The sequence below is a fragment of the Rhineura floridana genome, chromosome 17 (assembly GCF_030035675.1).
Source record: "Rhineura floridana isolate rRhiFlo1 chromosome 17, rRhiFlo1.hap2, whole genome shotgun sequence".
Classification (NCBI taxonomy): Eukaryota; Metazoa; Chordata; class Lepidosauria; order Squamata; family Rhineuridae; genus Rhineura; species Rhineura floridana.
In genome coordinates, this window is record NC_084496.1 from 31,260,060 (window position 1) to 31,283,618 (window position 23,559).

Sequence of the window (23,559 nt, forward strand, 5' to 3'; positions counted from 1 at the left end):
TACGGGCAGGCGATGACGGTGCGCGTGCGCAGGGCAGACGCCCCCGAGGCCCCCATGCGTGAGTCCCCTCCTCCTCCCCCCGGTCGGCCGTGGGCGCGTCGTGCCGGGTGCTGACGGCTGCCTCTCCTCCCTCGCAGCCGTGGTGGTGGTGCAGAACGCCTCCGTCTTGGACCTGAAGAAAGCCATCCGGCGCTTCGTGCAGCTGAAGCAGGAGCGGGAAGGCGGTGTCCAGCACGTCAGCTGGTGAGCGGCCCCTGCGAGGGGTCTCTGGGCAGCCGTGCGAGGGAGTCACGGCGGGGGGGAAGCCGCCCTTGGGCCTCTGCGGCTCTGCCGACTCGACCGGGGCGCTTGGAGGGTCCGGCTTGGGCCGCCCGCCCTTCTTCCTTATACCGCAAAACTTCCCTTGCAGGAAGTACGTTTGGCGAACCTACTGCTTAACCTTCGGTGGGGAGAAGCTGGCAGATGACCGAAGGAAGCTGAGAGAGTGAGTCGCCAGCTGGTCTCAGCCAGTAGTTGGAGCTGAGCCTCTGCGGTAACGCAGCTGGGAGTCCGTAGGGACGGATGTGACTTGGAGTGCAAGGTGGTGCGACTGCTGTGCAGGCCTCTCCTCTTTCTCCAGGAGTAAACTCCCCAAGGCTAAAAAACTGCTCTGTTTAGCAAAGGGGTGAAACTGAAACTTGGGACAGGCTCTGGTTTGGGAAGCGGGCGAGGCAAGAACTCTTGCAGGGCAAGGCTGTCAGTGGCTAATAACCATGCACCGATATGCTGCCATTGCTGGGAAGAGCAGTCGCTGAGCTGTTGTCTCCTGCCCCGGTTGTGGGTTTCCAAAACCAGCCTGGTCCAGCCCCAGGGCTCCCCTTACACTCTTCAGCCCTTGGGGTGGGGCAGTTGGAAGGTGGTGATGGTGTGGGCAGACGTGTAACATGAGTAATGCTGTTTTTAGGTATGGCATCCGAAATCGAGATGAAGTCACCTTTATAAAAAAGCTCCGGAAATGAAGTGAAAGGCAAGTACCAAAATACTCCTGACCTCTTTGCTGGGTCTTCTTACCCAGTCGTGGCCTGAGTCTCCTGCCTGGCTTACCCATCAGTAACTCTGCCCTGGACAGAGAAACTCTGGAACGTGGAGGCGGCCATCTTTTGGTTTGACCACTCTCTTGGAGAGCCAAAGAACTGATTCCCTTCTCTGAGAAGATAATCAGCGCAGCTGAACTAAGTTGGGAGGGGGAGTCAGTGATGCGCTTGTTGCAGCGCCAAGCACAGGTGGGTATCAACGCAGTGAAAACCTATTTGGGGGAAGACGTTATGCTCTTAAGCAGAGCATTTGCAGGTCAGTTTGGGGAATCTATTTTAGACTGTACTTGGCAGAGAGAAAGTGGCCCCCAGTAGCTTGGTGGAAGCTCTGGCTTTTAGAGACGGTGCTAGTGGCTGTATCAGTATTGGGGGGGGGGGAATGTGGCAAGATTCAACAACCTTGGATGTAGACAGATGGTGAAGAACCCTCCTGAACCAGCCTGCTATCTTCACCGCTCAAGGTTTATATTTTGGCAAACTCAAGTGAGGTTTTGCAGTGCAGAGGTAATGTGGCTTAAATCAGTTGTACTGACTCTTATGAGAGCTCAGCGGCTGAAAGAGCAGCTGTTCCACAAAGGGTTGACCCCCCAAGCCTGGAAGGGCCTTTAGGCGTGACTGGCTTGTCTCTTCCTTTACAGGTGACAGCCATGGTGTGCTTTTGCAAGCCTCCTGTTTCTGAATGGGAAGAGGGCATCTTTTGAGTGGCACAGCTGTGAAGAAGGAGCATAGGAGCACTTCAGACTTGTTCTGATTTTATATTATTGGGAACTGAGTGGCTGATAGGACCACAGCTGGTTCCTTGCAGAAATGGAAGTAACTGGCATGGGAGGGCACAGATGCTTTCCTCTGAGGCTGGCAAAGGCAGGTGCGAGGCCAGATTTGAAGAGTGCTGGCTATCTGACTGTCACTGGAGTCGGACCGATTTAGGGGGACACCAGTACCTCAGCCGTAGAAGTCCAGTGGAAAAGTGACGTCTCCAAGCACCTTGAGGTGCTAGCCTTCACCTTACCAAGCTACATTAATTGGATTTACAATAAAATACAAGTGCAACAAGAGGCTGTTCTGTTGTTTTTTAGGGCACCAGATTTTGTACAGTGGTACCAGCTCCAAATCTGGGAGCTTTCAGAAAATGCAGCCAAGTGTGATTTGAGCAGTTTCCACGACCAGATGGCAAGATGCCATTTCCTCTGCCCTCCAAACTAATTCCTTCTCCTAAAACAGAACAACACATCCCAGGAGAATACAAATGCTGAGGCTCTCTGAGACATGTAGCTCCTTAATTTCACGTGTCTGACTTTCATAATTACTCCCATTCTTTGGTTTTCTGATGTTAGAATCTGGACTTTTTAGCACTGAATTGAAGAGGTCTGCCCACCTCTTTTCAGCAACACAAACAAAATGCCCAAGACGTTTTGGAAATGTAGCTAAAACGCTACCTGTGTGTTTAATCGCCACCTGGGCAACAAGTAACAAATCCTGTTAAAAAGGCCATTTTGGAACCAGCATCATCAAAACATGGCAGCAGAAAAGGTTCAGTAAAATTGAACAAGGCACAGACGGTCCGTTTGCAGCAAAGGTTCCAGTCCCTCTGGGCTTAAGGCAGCATGGGTGCAAGCAGGAGTTTAAATTCACTGCACAGCGGGGGGGGGGTGTCCCTGCGAGCCCCCTGCTCAGTGCAGCTGTGTGTCTAGGTCATACTTCTCACAGAACTTGTCCGTGAAGGGGATGCAAGTGAGGAATTCGCACCACTCACAGCGGATGGGGTAGAAGTAGAACAAAACGACTAAGCCAGAGAGGAGCCCTACAAAGACCAGCTGGAAGACGATGATCTGGCACCGTTTCCGATACAGATCAAACTTGCCAAAGCTGATGTACGGCAGGAAGGCAAAGGACAAGAAGAGGCCACTGATGAAGCCGCAGATGTGGGCAAAGTTGTCGATCCAGGGCAGGAGGCCAAAGGCAAAAAGGAAGAGCACCACCGCCAGGAGCTTGAAGAAGGCCCTCCAGGGCCGGGCCAGGATCTGCCAACTCTGGAAGAGCTCAACAAAGAGGCACGCCAGGATGCCGAACTGGGACCCCGCTGGGCCCACCTGAGGAAGGAAGGCAGGCAGGCAGAAGCTCCTGTTAGGCTCTCTGTGCCGCTGGGCCCTCCCTCACCCCTTCAGCTGGAGGCTCTGCGGAAACGGAGCCCACAGGTGAGGCAGATGCTTGGCCTGGGGCTGCCGAGAAGCTGCTGCTGCTGCTCTGCAAGGAGAGAACATGGCCTTTTCCGCAGAGCAGCTGTGAGGGAGAAGGGCGGCCACTTCAGCTGGGCCAGGAAGGGGAGAGCTACGCGGGAGCTGAAACTCCACCCAAGGGGGCGAGGAGGAGCAGCATGGGACGAAGGGCAAACCTAGCATGTGGGAGCTGCCAGGCCAGAGGCCGAGTCCTTCTAGCTCCGTTTTGCCTACACTGGGCGGCAGCAGCAGCCGCCGCCCTCCGGGGTCTTGGTCAGGTCCTCCAAGCCCTGCCTGGAGATGCTGCCAGGTCCTGCCTGGGGGCTCTGCGTGTGAAGCAGCTCTGCTCCCACTGGCTCTGCTGTGGCTCCTGTTTCCCTGGTGGCCCAAGATGTACCTCAGCCCTGTAAGGCAGGAAAATGGCGCTGGCCAGGTTGCCCGAGATGCCACTCAGCAGGTAGATGATGGCGATGCGATGCCAGCCAGCCAGCTTCTCCAGGTCTCGCAAGATGGTCATCTGGAAACACACTGAAACCAAGCAGTGCAGGATCCTGCCAGGCAAGGGAGAAGAAAGCAATGGCGACAGGATCCAGCCGCCTGAGTGACAGCGCTTGCTGAGGGGGGAAGGCAAAGGGGCTGGGGAAGTGCCCCCCCCAGCACAAGCCGGCGTGTCCCTGGGGGAGGTAGCCTTACCCTGCGTGAAGGAAGAGCGACAGCCACAGGCGGTACACCTGATCTGGGACCTCTGGGTTGAGGAAGGGGAGCAGCCCACAGACATCATCCATGCAGTGCACCTGCCAAGACCAGAGATCACGCCTGCGCTCAGCACGGGCAGGCCCTTGGGTGTCCCTGCCCAGAAAGGAACCTGCCACATGGGGCGGGGCTGGGTACCTGGGAGCAGAGGGTGGCCTCCTCGTGGAAGTAGCCGTGCATGAACGTGCAGTATTCTCGTGACGTGATCTCACACCTGGGAGAACAGAGGGCAGAGAGCTGGGAAGTTAAGGGGGGGCACCAGGCCCAGCCCAGCAGGACCAATGGTCTGTCCTGCAGCACCAAGAGGAGATTGGGCTGGGCTGGGCTGGGCGGCACCAAGCAGCAGCATGTGTGGGGAGCAGCTTCTCCACTGAGCAATGAACACCGTTAACAAACCAAAGTGACCACATTTGGGGCGAATGTCAGTCCCTCCCTCCGTCCCTGCAGAAAGAGCTGCCCCCAGGTCCTTAGCCTGAAAGGAGCCTGTCCCAAGCGGCTCCCCCTGCCCCCCACCCCACGGCCTCCCCTACCTTCCCTTGGTGCCAATGCAGCAGGGACGGCCCGTGATCACACAGTCCATGTGGGGGTGGTTGGTGTAATTGCCGGCGCTGTTCTTGGTGCAGATCTGGAAGGAGACGTGTTCCTGGCTACATGGCCTCCTGCCCACCCCACCCCCAGCAGCAGTCAATGGCTCCTTGCCTCTGGCAGCCACTGCCAGAGTCCGGCAGACAGGCGGCTGACCTGCTCTTAGGCAGCTTCCCACCTTCTTGGCAGGCAAGTACAGCTGCAGCCTTCCTGCAACCCCCAGCAACCTTACCGGCCACTTGGTGATGTCATCGGGCCACTCATGAGGATCCATGGAGGCTGGCTGCTCACAGACCCTGGGGAGGGGAACAAGGGCAGGACCCCGTCCTTCAGCTTTGCTCCTTCAAGGAAGGCAGGTGAAGCCCCTCCTCCACGGAGGCATTTGAGTGGGAAACACCCCAGGTACTCAGGCCTAGAGCTGGCTGGGCACCACGCACCTACCTGGGGTCTTGATGACACACCGAGCCAAACTGCCGCTTGTTTCCTGCCAGCAGGGGGGCGCTGGGATGAAGTGGCCATTTCACCCAGACGGCCAGGGTGGACTGCAAAAGAGATGGGCGTGAGTGGGCGGGGGCACAGGAGCCCTTGCCAGGCTGAGGGGGGGGAGAGGGTGACCCTGCGTAGTGGGGAGAGCAAGAGGACGGGGGCCCCTGGGACTCACCGAGCACTCCTCTGCAGCCGTCTGCACGCAGCCAGACTTGTCGTTGCGCACGCAGCAGGCCGAGTGCTTTTCCTTCTCGCGGGCAGCGCTGATGAAGCTGTGCACCTGCTGGTCCTGGCGCATGCAAGGGGCAAACTTTGCACCCAGGTGAATGAGGGCTTCCTGGGGAAGGGGTGGCACCATCTCAGACCCACAAGCCACAAAGGCAGCCCCCACCTTTGCATCACACATGGGCACTGTGGGGCTGAGTTGGTTGAATGCAACAACCCTGCCAGGGCTTATCTGTGCCACCCAGCAGGACACAATCCGGTACAGGCACTCACCGAACTGGGGCCAATCCAGAAGTTCTCCTGCTGTACATACTTCACATTCTCATACACCCCACGGTTTCTCAAGACCTGCCCAAAAGAAAGCCATGGTTCCTTGGAAGAGAGAATGGGGGCAAAGGGGCCCAGCAGACGCCCAACCAGCCGGGCAACGGCGCAGAAGGCGGGGGGGGGCAGGGGCGGGGTTTCCTGCTGCCACCGCCTGCCCCACTCACCGAATCCACCGTCTCGTGCTGTGAAAAGCCCACGGGGGCGATCCCATAGATCGACACAGCCAGGATGGTGATCAGCGAATGCACAAAGGTAACCCAGTAAGTGAAGAAAGGCCTGCAGAGGAGAGAGGAAAGGAGGAGGCACTGACAGCACTGGCCAAGGGGGCAGCAAAGTTGCCACTCAACCGCTGGGCATCAGATTAGCCCCTGCTGGGCAGCCCAGAGCCACCCTCTTGGCACTCACCGGTGGTCGTCCATGTCCTCAATCTGCTGCTTCACAAAGCTGTCAATGCGCTTGCGATACGTCCGATTGGTCAGGCGGCCCACCATGCCCAACCCGTAGGGACGCTTCTCTTTGGCAAAGAGCTTCCGCACAGGCACCTTGATGCGCTGGCCCCGCCGCTGCAGGCCCATGCTCACAACCTCCTGCCGCAGGCGCACCCTGGGCTGTGCCACTGCCCCCTCCTTCTGCTTCCGCCAGCCACGCTCCAGAGGGCTGCAACACAAAGGGGGGGTGGGGGTGGAGGCAGTAAGTCAACTATGCTCGGGAGGGGAGCATGAGGAACACCCAGAATCTGCTCCACTACCCACACCAAACGCATCCCACCGCTGACCAGTGGCTGTCACCCCGGTGGGTCCCAAGGAACGAGTGCCTGCCGTGCCAAGGGGGCAGCTCAAATCCCTCCAGCCACTGGAGGTCCTGGACAGCAAACTCAGCCCCACCCCCCGGCAGGTTGCTGGGAGGCAGGGCCAGCTTGCGGAAGAGTGCGGCCTGCTTTCTAGAGCCTCCCAAGGCTCACTGCTGCTGTGCTCAGGAGCAAGAAGGCCGAGGAGCAGCGTCAAGGCCAGGCCCCTCCCTCCCTCCTCTCCTGGCTTTGGGAAAGATGCACTCGCTCAAAGCAGCAGGAAAAACCAGCTTCAACCAAGCAGGGCAGGAGCAAAAGGCAGCACCAATGATGACAGGGTCGCCTGCCCGAGTCATGATTCACCAGCAAGTGCAGAGGCCGTACGCTGTGCTGTGCTGATGCCCTGGTGCTGATATGATTTTTAATAATGTTTTTAACCATTTTTTAAAGGTTTTTTTTTCAATGTTTTTAACGCTGTTTTGCTTTAATGTATTTTAAGATGTTTTTATGATGTTTTAAAGTGTTTTTAGCGCTTTGTTTGCCGCACTGGGCTCCTGCTGGGAGGAAGGGTGGGATACAAATAAAATAATAAATAAATCAGAGAACCCCTGCTTCCATCGGTGGGGAGGGAGGGAGGTTTTTTTTTTCTACCTCTCTTACATGCTCCAAAAGTGTGTATTGCTGCAGGGGGCTTCAGAGCCTGCCCCGTTCCTGGCCCACTACTGGACCAGAATGCTAGGCAAGGAGATAAAAATGGCGGAGCAAGTTATGTAAAAGCAAGAAAAATAATCTTAACTGGCATGATTCTTAGAAGTCACAGAACTCAGATTTCCTCACTGCAGAGGGTTGTCATTCTGCTCACTGGCCCTGCCCATCAGGCTCCTCAAAAAAGGCAAAGGCTGAGCTGTGAAGCTCCCCATTCTCGACTTGCTCAGATATTTTCAATGCTATTTCAAAAAGAGGGTCCCTGGATTTGGGAGCGACCTTCTTTAAACCCCATCTTGGTTGTGTGTTGGTTGGTTGTGTGTTCAGAGGAACCAGTCGTATTTCTAGACACTGACCCTTTTGGGAAGGGATTTCATGGCTGCTTCTAAAGAGTAGAGAAGCTCTTTTCACTGTTGGCTGAGCCCAGGAAGCCACATCGGACCCAGCTGCACAAATGGCAGCCACAGCAAAGAGCGTCTGCAGCTGGGCTCTAGCCTCGTCAGGGCCATTCAGCAGACGGGCCTGCTGGCTGAAGAGGAGAACCCCATGAGCTTGTCCCAGGACGGCCCGTCGCAGCCGTCAAGGAGCACATTCAAGCACACGCAGGCTCAGGCAGCAGGCAGGGAAGCCCACCATGCGGCAGATGCCATGCGAGCGGTTTGAGAGGCAAGCACGGCAGTGCCCAAAGACCCCCTCAGAGAGGTGCCCATCAGGACAGGAAGATTCAGTGGCCTGTCTCCAGAAGAGAGCTCAGTGCCTGCAGCTTCCAAGACGAGTCTGGCCGGCTGGCCTGTCATCAGGAGATGACCCTTTCCTTACCCCCCTGCCCCGTGCCCCGCTCCCACCAGGGGGCTGTTGGACTCACAGCATCAGGTGGCTCCTCTCCAGCTCGCTTCGGTCCAAGGCCCCTCCGGTGAGGGCTGGCTGCGGCTGCTGCAGCTTTGCTTCCATCTCCCTCACGGCACTTTCCGAGGGCGATTCAAAGACTTCATCGGGGTACGTCGAAAGCTCTTCATGCAGGACTCCTTCCTGGGGAAGAGAGAGAAGGTGCAGCCACCGCCACCACCGAGGAACCGCCTGCCTGCCTGCTTCTGCTGGGCCCCCCACTCCCTCCACCCCAAGCCCCTCACCCGAGCAAAGAAGGAGGTATCCAGCTCCTCTGGGAAATCCACTGTGTCTTCCTCCAGGAAACTGGCTGGCGTGAAGCTGCGCTGCTGGGCCCTCCGCAGGCTGCCATCTTTCACAGACCGACCCTGCCAGGGAGGAGAGATGGCAGGAGGGGTGAAAAAGGCACGTTAGCACAATAAGCAGCAAGCCTGCAGAAACAGACCCAAGTGCAGAAGGCGCCACACATCGGCCAGGGTGGGGGTGGGGGGGGACAGAAACTCCAAACAGCTTAAGATTAACAAAAAAAAGCTTCCAGCCCTTGCCCTTGGTCGCTTCCAGTGGTTCAAAACGGGGCTGCCACCCTTTGGTCTGGAGCTGGTAGCTTGCGCTGTTGGACAGAGCTCGTTTGCCAGCTTTGCCAGGTTCAGTTCAAGGTCCTGGTCCTGAGCTTTACAGCCTTACCAGGCCAGGCAGGATCTCTTAAGAACTGCCTCCCATACCCCCATCTGGTGGACTCTGGTGGCACAAGAGACAGGCCCCTTTCCGGGGTGCAGCAGCCTCCCACACAGGCCCGATGGCTCACTGTCTTCAGGAAAGCAGGAAAGGGCTCCACGGGCTCCTTTCCATGGACACCATGGATGCTGCCAGGTGAGGTGGTTTTCACTGTTGGCTTGTTGCTTTTTGTTAGGGAAGGGCACACTCAGGGCAGGCAGGGGCAAGGGTTGCACACAGAGGGTCCCAGGCTTTGTCCCGGCCCCTCCAGGCAGGGCTGGGAGGGACCCTGCCAGTCAGAGTGGGGAGCAAGAGCAAGGCTAGGGGGACCAGCGGCCTGTGCTCCCTCTTAGCTAAACGTTTGCAAGCGGCCTTGATTACACACTGAACAGAGCATGTGGAAATGCATTCTGTATACAGCAGCTACGAAAACAGAGGCATTGATTTCTTATAGGCAAACATTTTGGCCTCTGCCTTCTTCAGCTGCTGGGAAGGGACGTGAAGAAGGCAGAAACCAAAATGTTTTCCTATGAGAATTTTGCATCTGTTTTCTCAGCCACTTGGTTTTAGTCTCAACCATAGGCCACCAAATGCAGCGGGACCTCCAAGGCCTAGAGATTCCTTCCCCCTTTCCTTCCGTCTGCCCACGCCTGCACCCGCGGGGCCAGGCAGCAAAGCCACTTCCCTGATGGGCCCAAACCCTCCCTTCTCTCGCCAGCCTGCTAGACTCCCCCAGCAGGATGTTCCACCCGACCCAAAGCGAGCAATATTCCCCTGCCCTGCAAAGCACTGGCATGCCTGTGCAACCATTTACCTTCACCAGCGCTGCTGCCGCTCGGAAACTCATCTTGGCCACAGATTCCCTTTTCCGCCGTCGTGGCCAGCGGTTGAAGCCGGAGCGTGAGCTGCTGAAGGAGCATAAGGATGTCGCCCCAGGCGTGACCGGGGTGTGAGGCATGCTGTGGCCGTCACCGTCCTCGGCCATCCGAAAGGCTCGTCCCCGTGCCAGAGGGTCAATGATCTGCCATCAAGGAGGGGCCAATTAGGCACGAAGAGGCTTCCAAGTATGGCTCTGGGCACACCAAGGGGCACGAGCCACAGAGGCCATGTGCGGCTGCTGTGGCAGATTCAATGACACCGCAAGGAGGAGATCTACCCAAGTAAGCTTCTGACAGTGAATTATATAATCCGCCACCACTCTTTTGCCACCTGGCTCCTGGTACAAGGCAGCGTTCAAGCAGGCACCTTTAGACTGGGGGCACATCCCCCTCCACACTGGCCACCCCTTCTCAGCCCCACACAAAGCAGCCACCCCAGGCTGCTGCCACGGCTGCCACTGACCCGCTGCATGCCCAGCTGACCAGGAGGCACATAGAGCGGTGGGGGGGTCTCAGTGCTGGCCAGAGAAATGTTGTCCTGGCTTGGGAGGTCCATTTCGCGCATGACCTGAGGCTTCAGCTTCCCATAGCGCAGGCTGCAGTGCCGGAGGCTCTTCCGTTGCCATTTCTGGGTGGCATCACTCTCCTTGCTGACTCCAAACCAGTCTGCAGTGCCCCTGAGGAAAGGGAGCACAAGCAGGACTTGCCACACTGAGGACCAAAAAAGGCACGCCCGGTCTGCCACTGACACCCCTTAATGCTGCTCCCTCCACAGCCATGGCAAGATCGGCCTGAATCCTCCTGGGCCCAAATACAGGCCTGGATGGTGGCAACCCTGGGTAAGCTGCCGTATCCATAGCAACAGGTTCCAAGATGGCTGCCAAGGCTCCTGGTCCCGCAGCTGGGGCCAGGAGAGCGCTGTGTAGCTGCTGCTGTTAGTGGTGCCTGTCAGAGAGCAGCATCGTAGGAGACTCATTAGTCTGGGTTATTCACACCACTGGGGATGCATCAAGCTCACAAGCCAGGGAGAGACGAAGGTCATGGCATGGCGGGGTGGTTTTGACTACTGGGTGGAGGCAACTTGCTTTCAGTGGCCTTCCAGGCCAGGAGATGAGGGGGAGGAAATGCAACAGGCAGCTGCCACAGCTGCACGGCCTTCCCAAACTTGGCAAAGTGCCGCAGCAGCTGCCCCATGTGTCTTCCCACAGGGAGGGAGCCATGAGCCAGGCGTGCCAAGAACAAACCTCTCCCTGGACATCCCTGCCTGTGCCAAGGGAAACAGGCCTGGCCTGGCCCACCTGCACAGAGTGGCCGAACCCAGATGGGCCCGGGAGTGGTGGTGCCAGGGACACGACAGGAGGTGGGCTGGGCTCCGGCAGGGAAGCAGCAACAGGCCTGTGCGAGCTTTCGGTTTCAGGGGGAAGGTCAGGTGGTGCCACAGGCCGCTGGCTGGCTGGGAGAGAGGGAAGGAGTGGGCAGGCGGACCCACATGCACCTCACACGCATGCACTGGTGCGGGGGGGGGGTCACGCCAGCACCACAGGTACCTGAACAACGTTCTGGGCAGTGACTGGCGCCTTCTCAGGAGCCTCCTGCCCATCTGGCGCCCCTGAATGGGCAAGGTCTGAGTCCTCTCAAAACGGACCTGCCTGTTGCAAAGGAGAGAGAGCTGAGGGGGCGGGGGGGGAGGCGGGAGGCTGCCTGCCGGAGCCTTGCTGGAGCAATTGGCCCCCTCTCCTGCTGCAACCTGGGGAAGGGGAGAGGCACAAGGAACGGCCCAGCCGTGTCGGGGCAGGCCTCAGTGGGCAGGCACAGGCTGCTGTTGCAAGGAGGGCACTGGGGGGGAGCAAACCTGAGGGAAGGCTGGCAGTGAGAGCCCATCTAAGGTGTGCCCACCCAGCACCATAAGAAGGCTGGACAACAAGATTCCTGGGCCAGAGCAGGCAATGAACCTGTGGGGCGCCAAGTGTGGGGCAGGCCCACGGGGCCATTCAAGGAGGCAGCTCTTGCTTCAGTATGGGCTTCTCTCACACACATGCGCTATGCTCAGAAGCACATCCGCCCCACTTCTTCCCCACCAGGCTGCCCGCCCTCCCCTCTGCTCTGCTTTCCAAGGAAGCAGGTAGTTCTGCATTCTCTGGGGCACCTGGGGAGGGGGCGGAGTCACCCAAAAGTTGGAAATGTTCTTGTGGCATTCACACAAACCTGGACTAAAAACAAGAAAACCACCAGAGTGGGGGGGGGGGGAACTGTCTACAGGATGCTGCACAGCAGCCAGGGCAATCCTGGGTCAGGCAGGGCCCAAACGAGACTCTTTTGCCTGCCCCTTGTGTGTCTCCTGTCTCTGAGGAGGAGAGGAATACCTGCTGGAAGATGCCATGTCAGATGCCAAACACGTGGAGCCCTCCAGCGTCTCCATCCCCACAGCAGGGAGTACTCAAAGGGTGGCACACTCCCAGGCTGGCAGCCTGAGCACAGTGGCGCCCTGGCAGAGCCCACCAAGGGCAGCACAACCACTCCTGTGCCCAGCACAGAAGCCTCACTCCAGGGGGCACCACCGTGGTTCTCTGTGGACCCCTTTCTCTGTCCATTTGCCTGGCCCGGCCCCAGCCAGCCAGCCAGCCCTTCCAAGTGCAAAGAGCCCCCTGCGCACCATCCCGGCACATCGATACATTCAAGTCAGTCAAACTGAAGTTGCCCTTCCAAGCAAACTTAAAAACCCAGCCTCCTCCATTGGGGCCCCGGAAAGCAGTCGCCCGGGCCGGAGGGACGCTGCCAGACAAGGCCGAGTCATGGGGGCAGATCTTACCTCCGGATGGTCTGGGTGATTGACATGTGTCGCTGGAGGGCCGGCCGCCGCAGCTCGTTGTAGGGAGAAGGGAAGTGGGTATTCTCGACAGGCACGCTGACGCTCCTGAGGAAAGTCTGGCGCTTCAAGGGCTGCCAAGGAACCAAGAAGTGAGCAGCAAGAAAAAAGGGGGGTTGCCTGCCTAGGCCAGAGGAAGCGAGAGGGCCTCTGCCCCCATCCCTGGGTCCCCCACTGGACTCAGCCACAGGGGCGGCCAACAGCTGCTCAAAACCTTCTTCCGTTCAGCGCAGTCCGGCCTGAGAGGCCCCCGGGGGGCCCCTGGACATGAGAGCTGCTTCCAAGCCCTTGCCGCGCTCCCTCCCCCGGCCTCCTGTGTCTCGCTCTGGTGGTACCTGCGCCAAGGGCGGCTCCTCAGCCACCGACATTGGGACGGGGATGTCCAGCTTCAGCCACGGCGGCTTCTTCCTCTGCAAGCTGCTTGTGCTGTCACGGCGCCCCTCAGACATCTTCCTGCTTCAGCTGGCCGGCCTGGTGGGAGGTGGAGGGACTGTCAGGTGGACCACACAAACACCCTCAACAATTAACAGCGACTAGGGATTGCTCAGGGCCAAACATGGGGCAGCCATGCCCATGCCAGCTTGCCCCAACCTGGCGCCCTCCAGACATTGTCAGACTGCCGCTCCGGTCCGGAGGGCCCCAGCTCAGGAAGGCTGGCCTGCCCTATGGAGCAGAGCCAGACTGAGAAACTGCAGCCCAGCAGAGGCCAAAGGACTCAGAGCCCAGCATGGCTGGGGAACCTCCCAGGCAACAGCAGCATCCTGGCAGCAGCCCTGGCATCAGAGGTGGCACTTGTGCTCCACAGACCGGCCGCCTCCTCTCTGTCAAGGCTTTGGCACAATGCAACCTTTCCACATTCAGTGCAATGGAGAAACGTCAAAGCATCCCGATGCGAAAGCTGACAGCAAGCAAAGGGCAGGCAGGGCGCCCTCCCACTGTTCTGGCAGACAGCGGCCAGGAGGGGAAGCTGCTGGCCACGAGCCACAGGCAGGAATGCCGGCCCAGAGAGCCCGTCCAGACTCAGGCAGCATGGCTGGTCCCATACAGGGCCCTCAGAGCCCTGCAGGCTGGGGAGAAGCCTCCACCTTTGGTGCTGCCAGGATCTCCACACACGGTCCACTCTGGGCAGAATGTGGCTGGAATGGTCAGCCTCACCCCAACGTCTGCTGGCACAGCCGTGGAGCTTCCACATAACATCCAGGGAGGGAGTCACATGACACCTCTCTCTCTCTCACACACACACACACACACGCACACACACACAGGATGTTGCCCTCAAGACTGCTGTTCCCGCACTGCCTCTGCAGTCTTCTGCAACAGACTTCAGCCACAGAATGACTTCTCCCAGGCCCTGACCCTCCCTGGTCCCACCGGAAGGCACCACTCACTTTCCTCCTCCTCCTCCTCTTGTAATCCCAGCTGCCGCCAAGGCCTGCCCACGTCCTCTTCTAACATTGCCCAGATTCCCACCCACTGCTCACATGCTCAGTGCACCCTGGTCACCTCTCGGAGAGCAGAGGTCACTGGTGCCTTCCCTCGGCTCTCTTTCCTTCCCAAACTCCACCCCACCCCAACCACTTCACACATTACAAAAATTCCCAGGCCAAAGGCACTTGGGCAACAACAGGTAGGAAATGGCCACAGAGGATACCGGAGGTGTGACAATCACACACATGTGGGTTGTTTCCTCCACTGGGGAGTCACAACGGCCAGGGAAGAAGAGAGCAAGAGGGATGGCCAGAAGGCCCACAGCAAAAACGGAGGTCCTTTCACAGACACAGACTGGGTGACAGTTTTGCTCGCTGGCAAAGGACATCTACTGCACGCTGCCATCTTCCACCCACAGAGCCCCAAAGCAGCCATGCCCCCTTGTGGGCTCCCCTCCCCCACTGCTCCCCCTGTGGGAGCCCTCAGCCAGCGGCTGAGGAGGCACAACAGCCGGCAGGCAGGCAGGCTCTTTTCCCTCCTCGCTTGCAGGGAGCGTTCCCGGCCAGCTGCTCCAGATTCCCTTTCCTGCCTGAAGTGGATGAGGGCAGGCGGCCCAGGGACTCTTCTCCCCTGAGCCCTTCAGCCAGTTTCCTCTGCCATTTGGCACTGAGCGCACAGTGTGCCGCAAATACTATGTGCAAAGCCAAACCAGGAACCAAGGCTTTTCCTTCTGTCTTGTGGGAAAGGATGTTCAGGTGGCGGGGAGCACATCTCAGCCATGCTGAACCCCTTTGCTACAGCCCCAAGATGGACTGGCCCGAGCCGGAGGGGCACGCATTCTTACACACCGGTCCTGCTCCACAAAAGCAGCTGGGGGCCGCTCCTGGCTCTGGGGCTGTCACTTTGGGCTGGGGGAGGGCAAAGGGGCCTTGATCCCAAGGCACAACAGCGTTCGCCAACCTGCTGCCTGCCAGATGCTTTGAATGACAAGCCCCACCAGCCCCAGCCAACAGATCTGGGCCTGCGTTAGCCCCACCCCCATATGGATGTGCTGGCTGGGCATGCTGGGAGTTGTAGTCCAAAACACCTCCTGGGCACCAGGTCAGCACAGGCTGCCCTAGAACCAAATCAGTAAGAGAAACAAGGGGAGCAAACCGAGAGGACAGCAGGAAGCAAATCATCATCCTCACAAGATGGGCTAAAATACGTGAAGCAAGCCAGACCCTTCCGGGAGGGAAGGAAGTGCCACCCTCCATGGCAGCCTCCTCTCTGTCCCAGAGCAGCTGCCCACAAGCACCGGACGGGGAGGAGGACGTGCCTACGAACTGGGCAGCTCAGCTCCAGGATTCATCTGGAACCAGAAAAGCCAGTTTAGGGTTCAGATTTTCCCCGCAGCCTTTTTGCTTTCACACCTTCTCAGGGGACATCCTAATGGAGACAGCTCAAGAGCACTACACCAGGCATCGTCCCCAGTCTGGGGCAAGCAGCCCGCCTTGCTTTCCTGGCATGAGAGGGGAAATTCTAGCCAACTTCCTGGCTACAAAGATGCAGGCAGACAGGAATTCACTATCTCCCCCATGACCAGAAAGCAGTGAAAAACTGAAAGGGTGATGGTTTTCCAGTGGACATGATCGCCAGTCACAAATACACAATTCTCAAGCGGTAGGAAGGGGAGGGCCAGGGAGGCAAACCACCCAATCCCCCACGCCACCTGGAGAACCAGCCTCCTTCCCCCACACTTTTGGTGCAGATGCACAGGGAAGGCAAACCAGAGCCCTCAACTCCTGTCCCGCAAGCTCCCACCCCCACCTCAAAGCAACATTTCCGGAAGGGGGCGGGGGAAGGGCCTCCACCCAGCCCCATTCCACTGCCTCCCATAGATGCTGCAAGACACACTGAAAAGTCCATCGGAAAGTCCCTTTCCCGCCCCTGACAGAGCTTAGAGGCTTCCAGTCTGGCAGGAGATCCTGGTGGGCTGGATCCTGGCCCTAAGCCCACAGAGCCTCTCTCTGCCCAAGGAGCACCATCACAGCTGGAGAGAATGGGATAGATTCAAGTTGGGCTCACAGCTCAGAGGGCAGGAAAAGGCCATTCGCCCCATCCCCTCATCCCAGCACACAGGCCAGATCAAGGCAGATGGCCCAAGCACTCGCTGGCAGCTCAGCACCACTGCCACGAGGCCACAGGCCAGCCCGCCCACCAAGCCAAGTGACTGGACAGGAGTCACTCTATGCAGTCATTTGGGAACCACTTCACTTCACATCCTCCCTCACTTGCCCCCCCCCCATCAGCTCCAGTTTACCCTCAAAAGGGCCCAGGACATTGTATGTTTCCTCAACCTTGGCATCTCTGGACAGGACAAGGAATCCCGTCTGAGGTCCTGGAGAGCCGCTGCCTGTCAGTGTAGACAATACTGGGCTAGATGGACCAGTGGTCTGACTTAGTATAAGGTGCCTTCCTGTGCCCCTGTCTCCCCTTCTCCCCCCCCTGGGAGAATCTGCACTCTTTCCTGCCAGAGGAAGACCACAGACAGAGGGACAAAAACAGGAAGAAAGGAAGAAAGGGACTTCCTGCTTGCCACACACACGGACCGGGAGGCGGCCGCAGAGGGAGAAGGGAAGGCGCCTGCCACCGGGTTCGGCTGGCACAAGGCCCCCACTGGACGTGGCCATTCCAGTAATCACAGTGCCAGGAAAGGCTGCCAAAGGGGAGGCGCAGGAACCGCCGTGGGGCAGAGGAAGCCAGCGCGGCTCCGAGTGCCCCACAGCCCCCTTCCACACGCCCGGGCTCAGGGGAGGGAGGTGCAGCCGTGGCCACGGCTCTCCTCGCCCACACACAGCTGCCAAAGGGACCCGGCAGGGCAGCTCCGGAGCTCTGGGCTCGGAAGACCAACCTCCACAACTGGCAAATATAATTAAAAAGGTCCTTCATGTTGAACAGCTGCACAATCCCCTTTTGGAGGAGCGCTGCACAGAAGGGGAACTTTGTGGCTAGAGATGTGAAGGTCCAGAAAAAGTCAGGGGAAACCCCCCCCATTTTTTTGGAAAAATACCAGGAAAAATGTTTTTCTCCTAGTTCTGGGGTCGTCCCCCCGTCTTCACATCTGTATCTGTGGCCTTCCCCCCCACCCCAGCAGTTAGCAAAGGAGGCAGGTTGGTAGAAGCCAGACCAATAAGGGGGAGCACTGAACCGAAGACAGCCTGGGAGTGGGGCAGCAACTCAGACCAACCAGATGCCTACAGGACGCCCACAGGAAGGGCATCAGTACAATGTCCCCTTCTGCTGCTTTGCCCCAGGAACTGGTATGTAGCAGACTGCCTCTGAAGCTGGAGGTTCCACTGGGGGAGGGGAACTGTCAACACCTTTAGAACTCTCTCTCCCTGTCCCCCAAAACCCCTTTCTGTTTTTCTCTATTTTCATAAAACTGGCTTCCCCCCTAAAAATTCAGCTCAGACGGGTGGATTTCCCTTTGAATGCTGCCCTGGCTCAAACTCTGCAAGTCACCACCAAAGCAGATTTCCAGAGCCTCCGTGGAGGCCTACAAAGCCACCCTGCCTTGTCTTGCTGAGGCTACAACCTGCCACACACCAGGAACCCACAGGGCAAACAGCCCCACATTACATGACCTTGCCAAGGTGCACCATCCAGGCTTCGAGCTCTGGAGCGGAGGCATCATCTTAGTACAGGGGAAGGAAGCCAAACTTTTGCAGGAAGGGACCCTCCTGACTCTTCAAGGAGCAAGTATTCCAGAACTGTTCAGCTTCACAGTGACAAGCCAGTTCTACTCTCCCATCACAGGTAGCAGGGAGTTTTTTTTCTAAGGTTTAGATATGACATCATGATTTGCACATGGCCTTGGATGCAACATCACATGACAGGTGGCATATCTTAAGGCTCATACACAAGAGGTTGGAAAACCACATCTCACAAACGCGGGAGGAGTTTCACAAGCGATATTCCACAGGATCCACCAAGATGTCCAGAACTGCTTAGATGAGGGCCTGAAGCATATGCTCAAAAAATCTGCAGATGACCCCAGACCAGAAGAACTGAAAACCCTATAGAGGACATGATCAGAATTCAAAGTAAACCTGCAAAGGTACAGCACTGTACTGTTAAAAATAAAATTCGGCCAATGCAAGTGGAAAATGTTACATGTGTGCAAACAGGGAGGTGGGTCTGAACTGGCAAAGCTGCAGAAATGGATGCAGCCGCTAGAGCCGGGAGCTGCAAGCGGAGGCAGAAGCCCTGCGCTCAATGGGGAAGAAGCCCAGCAGAGCCATTGGAGTTCCTTCCAAGTAAACATGTATCCGGCGGGGTGCGCTGCACAGCTGCCCGCATAAAGGCACTTGCTAGGGAGTTAAATTCAACTACGGGAAATCACTTCTGAATAAACACGTTGAGGATTGTGGTGCAAGCCGGCAAGGAGACTGGGTGTGTGTGTGGGAGGTTGGCATTACACAAAGTATCCCGATCAAAGCCAGTTGCAGACTGATGAGATAACACCCCTCCCCCGTTTGGTTCCCTAGCTCAGGATGTGCTCAAACAAATGGGATATAAAAGACAGTGGGGGGTGGTGGTGGCAATCTGGCGCTGCTGGCTTCCCGCCTCCCGTTCCAAACCGGGCCCTAAATAAGAACCTGCCTTGCACTTGCCACTCCGTGCAGGGTGATCTTTGGAGCAGTAAGACTGTGAGTTAAAGAAGTGCTGAAATATCACCCCCCTCCCCGCCCCGGTGCCTGCACCTCCGCCTGCCAGCCAACCGTTCCCCGTCCGGGCGTTTTAACCTGGCTGCTCCGCTCTCTCCCGCCGCCGCCCCCGGTGCTGCTGCTTTAAGCCGCTGGGGCATTTTTCGCGCTACCCTCGCCTGCCTCCTGCCTAGGCAGGAGCCCCTCCAAGCCAGAGGCCACCTTCTCAACGCGCGCCGGGGTCGGGAAGGAGGATCCTGCGCTCGCTGCGCCGAGGAGGCCTCGCCCGCGCCCTGCCAGGACCCCCGTGCCCAGCGGCCGAGACGCCGCCAAAGCCACACTTCCAGGCGGCGCCCGGCGGTGGAACGGCTACGCGAGCGGTATCTGCGGAGGGGCAGGAGGAGCGACGGCTAACTCAAAAGAAACCGGCCAAGCAGCTCCGGGTCCAGCCGCCGGCCTGAGGCAAACGGGAAACTCGATGGCGGGCAGGGATCGCCGCCGGCCCTCCTGCTCCGTCCATGCTGTTCGCCCCCCCTCCCCCCGACGGCCAGGGCAGCGCACGTCCCAGCCCTGTGGAGGCAAAGCCCCTGAACGCCCTCGGGAGGGGGCCGGGGCGCGGGCAGCAGAGCGAGAGCCCGAGCTGCTGGGCTCAAGTCCCCCCACCTCTACCGCCGCCTCTTGCAGCGCCTCCCTCCGTGCGGCGGCGGCGCGCCCGGCCCGGCCTCGTTGCCCGCCTCTCTTCGGCGCCAACTTACCACCGTGGGACTGGAGCAGTCTGCCGCTCCCAGGGAGCGCGCCGAGCCGAGCGAGTGCTGGCCGGGCGGCCATTCAGCGAGGGGGCCGGCGTCGGCGCGGCCCGGCCTGGAGACCGAAGGGCGGCCCGGCACGGAAGGCGGGCCGGGAGTGACTCAGGCTTTAGGAATGCGCCTCGTCGCGAGGGCCAGGCAGCAAGTGCGACGCCGCGGAGGAGGCCGGACCCTCCGCCCGCCGTTGCGAGGACGGGTCCCGCGCAGGCCCCCAGGCCGAGGGGCCTTGTCTCACCTCCGAGCCGCGGGGAGAAGCGGTTGCCTCGCCGCACGCTCCGCGCCAGGCAACGCCGCCGAGTGGTCTGGCTGTGACGCTGCGCCGACGGGGCTCGACTCGATTCGGGGCCCAAAGACCCCCGGGCGGCAGGAAGGAAGAGCGGCGGGCGGCGGTTGCCCATCCACTGGCTGCTCTGTTGCTTTCGCCGGGCCGGGAGGATTCCCACGGAAGCTGGAGGCCGCCGCGCGGGTCACGGTCAGGCAGAGGGCCGAGCGCTCCATCCAGCCCTGACGCTTTGGTGCCTGCTTTGGCACAGAAAAGGGGGGAACCCCCGGGAGATCGGCCCCCTCTGGCTCCACCATTTCCAGGTTATTTGCTTAGAGCTGCCCGCCCGGGGCCCTCCACGAGACCCTGTTGACAGCAAACCTGCGGCCAGCAGCGCAGGCGCAGGTTCACACGAACACCTGCAGTGCAGAGACAAGGCGAGGGTCTGGGCAGTCTTTGGACTCAGCTAAGCTAACCAGGGCCAGTTCCAGGCCAATTACTTTCCCTGCTCCTGCTGGGCGGAATATAAATCAAATAATAAATAAATAATAAATAAAATTTTAGGAAAGGCACCCTGGAGGCAGCCTCTCCGTCTGCATCAAGAGGATATAGACCAGCAAGCCGGAATCCCCAAAGGGGCAGACTCTTCCACGGAATCACCAGGGGTGCTCATACCAGTCCCAAGAGTGATTGACTACTGGGGAGGTGCTGTCATCCTCCTGACCCAAATGCTCAGGGTGATCCCGAGACAGAGAAGGAAATCAAGGAGGCACCCAAAAGAAGACATGCTACAGTAACAGGTGACTTCAGTTGCCCTCACATAGGCTGAAGTGCGTGTTCCAGTGATTACAAAGAGGTAAAATGTCAAGATATCCTAAATGACTGTGCCCTAGAACCGTTGGTCATGGGACGGACAAGAAGGATGGCGACCCTGGACTTAAATCTTAAGTCATGCCAGGACCTGGTATAAGATATGTATTGCTGAGCCGATTGAGAAGTGACCACAGTGCTATCAAATTAAATATACATGTAAATGGCCAATTGCAAAGAAATTAAACATGGCCACATCTTACTTCAAAAGTGGAAACTTCTCCAAAATGAGGGGATTGGTAAAAAGGAAGTTGAAAGGCAAAGTCAAGAAGGTCAAATCTCTCCAAAATGCTTGGGAGTTATTTAAAAACCCAACAACAGAAGCTTAACTAGAGTGTATACCGCAAATCAGGAAAGGTACCACCCAGAGCTAAGAGGATGCCAGCCTGGTGAAGCAGCAGAGTAAAAGACGCTGTTAGAGGCAAGAAGGCTTCCTTCAGAAAATGGAAGTCTTGCCCAAATGAGGAGAACAAAAAGAAACACAAATGTTGGCCAAAAGAAAGGAAGCGGACAATAAATGGTGCTAAGACAAATTTGAGGAGTACATTGCTAAAAACATCAATACAGTTGGACCTTTGGCTGACAAGGGAGTGCTAAAGAAGGATAAGGCCTATGCCTCTGCTAACTTTCACAGTCTGAGGCAAATAGCAGTGACACAAGACAAAACTCAAGGCCTTACAGACAAAATAATCCTGTCAGTCATCTGACATCATAATGAAACCGCTTAGAAATACACTTTAAAGTTGAGACCACATCTTTACCTGCCTCCCACATGATGTCACATTTCTCAGGGGCAAGGCAAATAAGGGTGGTTTGGGGAAAATGGAAATGGACTGCCTTCAAGTTGATCCCGACTTATGGCGACCCTATGAAGAGGGTTTTCATGGTAAGCGGTATTCAAAGGTGGTTTACCATTGTCTTCCTCTGAGGCTGAGAGGCAGTGACTGGCCCAAGGTCACCCAGTGAGCTTCACAGCTGTGTGGGGATTCAAACCCTGGTCTCCCAGGTCGTAGTCCAACACCTTAACCACTACGCCACACTGGCTGTCTATGTTTTGGGGAAAACAGCCTTTTTAGGACCCCTGCAAGTTCCCCACTCCCGCACTAACCTATTTGAGTTCTTTGAGAGGGTCAACAAGCATAGAGAAACAAAAGGTGATCCAATGGGCACAGAGAACTTACACTTTCAAAAAGCTTTCGGCAAGGTTCCTCACCAAAGACTCCCGAGTAAGTTTAGCAGTCGTGGAGTATGAGGAGCGGTCCGCTTGTGGATCAGGAGCTGGCTAGGAAACGGGAAGCAGAGAGTAGGCATAAATGGGCAGTTCTCCCAGTGGAGGGATGTAGAAAGTGGAGTCCCCGAAGGGTCCATGATCTAGAGCTGGGATGAGCAGTGAGGTGGCCAGTTTTGCTGATGATACTAAATTGTTCAGGGTCTGTAAAACAAAAAGAGATTGTGAAGAGCTCCAAAAGGACCTCTCCAAACTGAGTGAACAGGCAGTAAAATGGGAAATGCAATTTAATGTGAGCAAGTGTAAGTTGAGGCACTTTGAAGCGAACGCCCCAGCTGCAGTCCTTCCATCCCTAGGGACTGCCCATTCGGCCCTTAAAACTCCAGTTTGGAGGTGAAGAAACAAGATCTGCCGGAGAAACAGCTAGCCAGCCCCAGATGCCCCCAAAGCATGGCCATAGGAGCAAAGTGCACCTGAGGTCAAGGCCTATCTAGGACGGGAAGAAAGTGGGTCCTTCCGTTATATGAGGCTCACACAGGCCTCCCTTTGTCTCCGTACTGCAGGCTTGGGAGTCCCATGCAGGGCACCAGGGCCTTCCTATGAGGGCACACCGGTCTGTCCGCTCGGCTGTGCCTTGTTGTGCCTGGCCAGACAGTTTCAGACCTGTGCTACTGTGGGCTAGAGGGAGAACTGCAGGCAAACATGCACAAGGGCCCATAATCCTCCTGGCCTGAGTAGTCATGTGACATGGAAGGGCCAATCTAGCACCACTGGCTTGTTTAAAAACAGCTGGCCAGGCTGACTTCCTCAGGGTGTGAAACTGGTTGCAGGGGAGGCCATCTGGCTCTCCTGCCTGCCAGGTGGACCGCCTCCAGCCACACACACACACAGATACCTGCCTGTCCAAGCACTGGAGTGCCTGAGGCGTCAATGGCCAGTTTTGTTGTGGTCAATGTCCCAAGTTAGTTTGTGGCTTCCACCTGCCAGGCTCTGCCCAGTGCTCTGGTTTCCTCCGTCCACTCCTGGCTGCTGCTTCTCCTGCACGCAGATGCTCGCGGGTCGGATCCTGAAGCGCTGCCTTGGCTGGCCATCCGATCCAGCTGTGCTCCAGCAGCTTCTCTCACCACTAGCTTACTGTCCATGCCGCAGCACAGAGAAAGTGGGCTCTGGCCCCTCCACCCTCCCAATGGACAGGCAAAGGCTCTTTGGCCTCTTTGTCAACAGGAAGCTGGCTGCTGGCTGCTGCAGAAGGCGGTGGGGGGGGGGAGGCTTTGCCTGAGATTAGTTTCTTTTGATCATGAATGGCGAGGAAGGGGAATGGCTTGAATGCCCCTTTGTGACCAAGGCTGGCACTGACAGAGGCCCATGAAAAGCACAAGAATGTCACCATTGAGAGTGGCGTCAGCTGCCCTTTCAGCAAAAGACTTCAAGCGCTTCTCCCTTTCCTAGGAGGCTTCACTGCAGCGAGAATGGAGAGTGAATGGCTGGCCGGCCGGCCGGCTGGCTTGCAAAGCACCATGGCTGCAGCTGCACCTGTTTCAGCAGAATCTCAGGAGAGGAAGTCTGACTTGCTGCTCAGCGAGATGAATCAGAATCTGCCCAACTGTTTCGTCTCGGGATCAGCATGACTGCAGTGCCTTCCTGGACCTTGGTTCTGCCCATCTACTGGTACCTTCTACCCACCTGGCATGGGATTGTTTTCTGGGCTGCAGTGCCAAAGCAAACCATAAGCCAGTCAATCATAAACATCCTGAAAGGCAATTGGGGCCAGGTGCTA

The 23,559-nt window shown here is 57.6% G+C and overlaps 1 protein-coding gene across 8 annotated transcripts; it reads right to left on the reverse strand.

Annotated features, from left to right (window-relative positions):
- Positions 1-2,488: 2,488 nt before the first annotated feature.
- On the reverse strand, positions 2,489-22,941 carry RHBDF1 (rhomboid 5 homolog 1). 8 transcript variants are annotated; one of them, XM_061599613.1, is made up of 20 exons: positions 22,678-22,941; positions 21,736-21,832; positions 12,836-12,971; positions 12,444-12,574; positions 11,182-11,283; positions 10,098-10,311; positions 9,571-9,777; positions 8,288-8,410; positions 8,023-8,186; positions 6,071-6,322; positions 5,830-5,941; positions 5,612-5,686; positions 5,289-5,450; positions 5,069-5,169; positions 4,860-4,923; positions 4,573-4,667; positions 4,181-4,256; positions 3,983-4,083; positions 3,687-3,840; positions 2,489-3,163 (listed from the first exon to the last, which is right to left on the reverse strand). In XM_061599613.1, the coding sequence occupies exons 3-20, from the start codon at positions 12,947-12,949 to the stop codon at positions 2,744-2,746; spliced, it is 2,667 nt and encodes an 888-aa protein (XP_061455597.1). In that variant the 5' UTR covers positions 12,950-12,971; positions 21,736-21,832; positions 22,678-22,941; the 3' UTR covers positions 2,489-2,743. The 8 variants fall into 8 exon arrangements, with proteins under 8 accessions (XP_061455597.1, XP_061455598.1, XP_061455595.1 ...); XM_061599614.1 differs by lacking the exon at positions 22,678-22,941 and having other exon boundaries at positions 21,736-21,966; XM_061599611.1 differs by lacking the exons at positions 21,736-21,832; positions 22,678-22,941 and adding an exon at positions 19,658-20,105.
- Between the last annotated feature and the right edge of the window lie 618 nt (positions 22,942-23,559).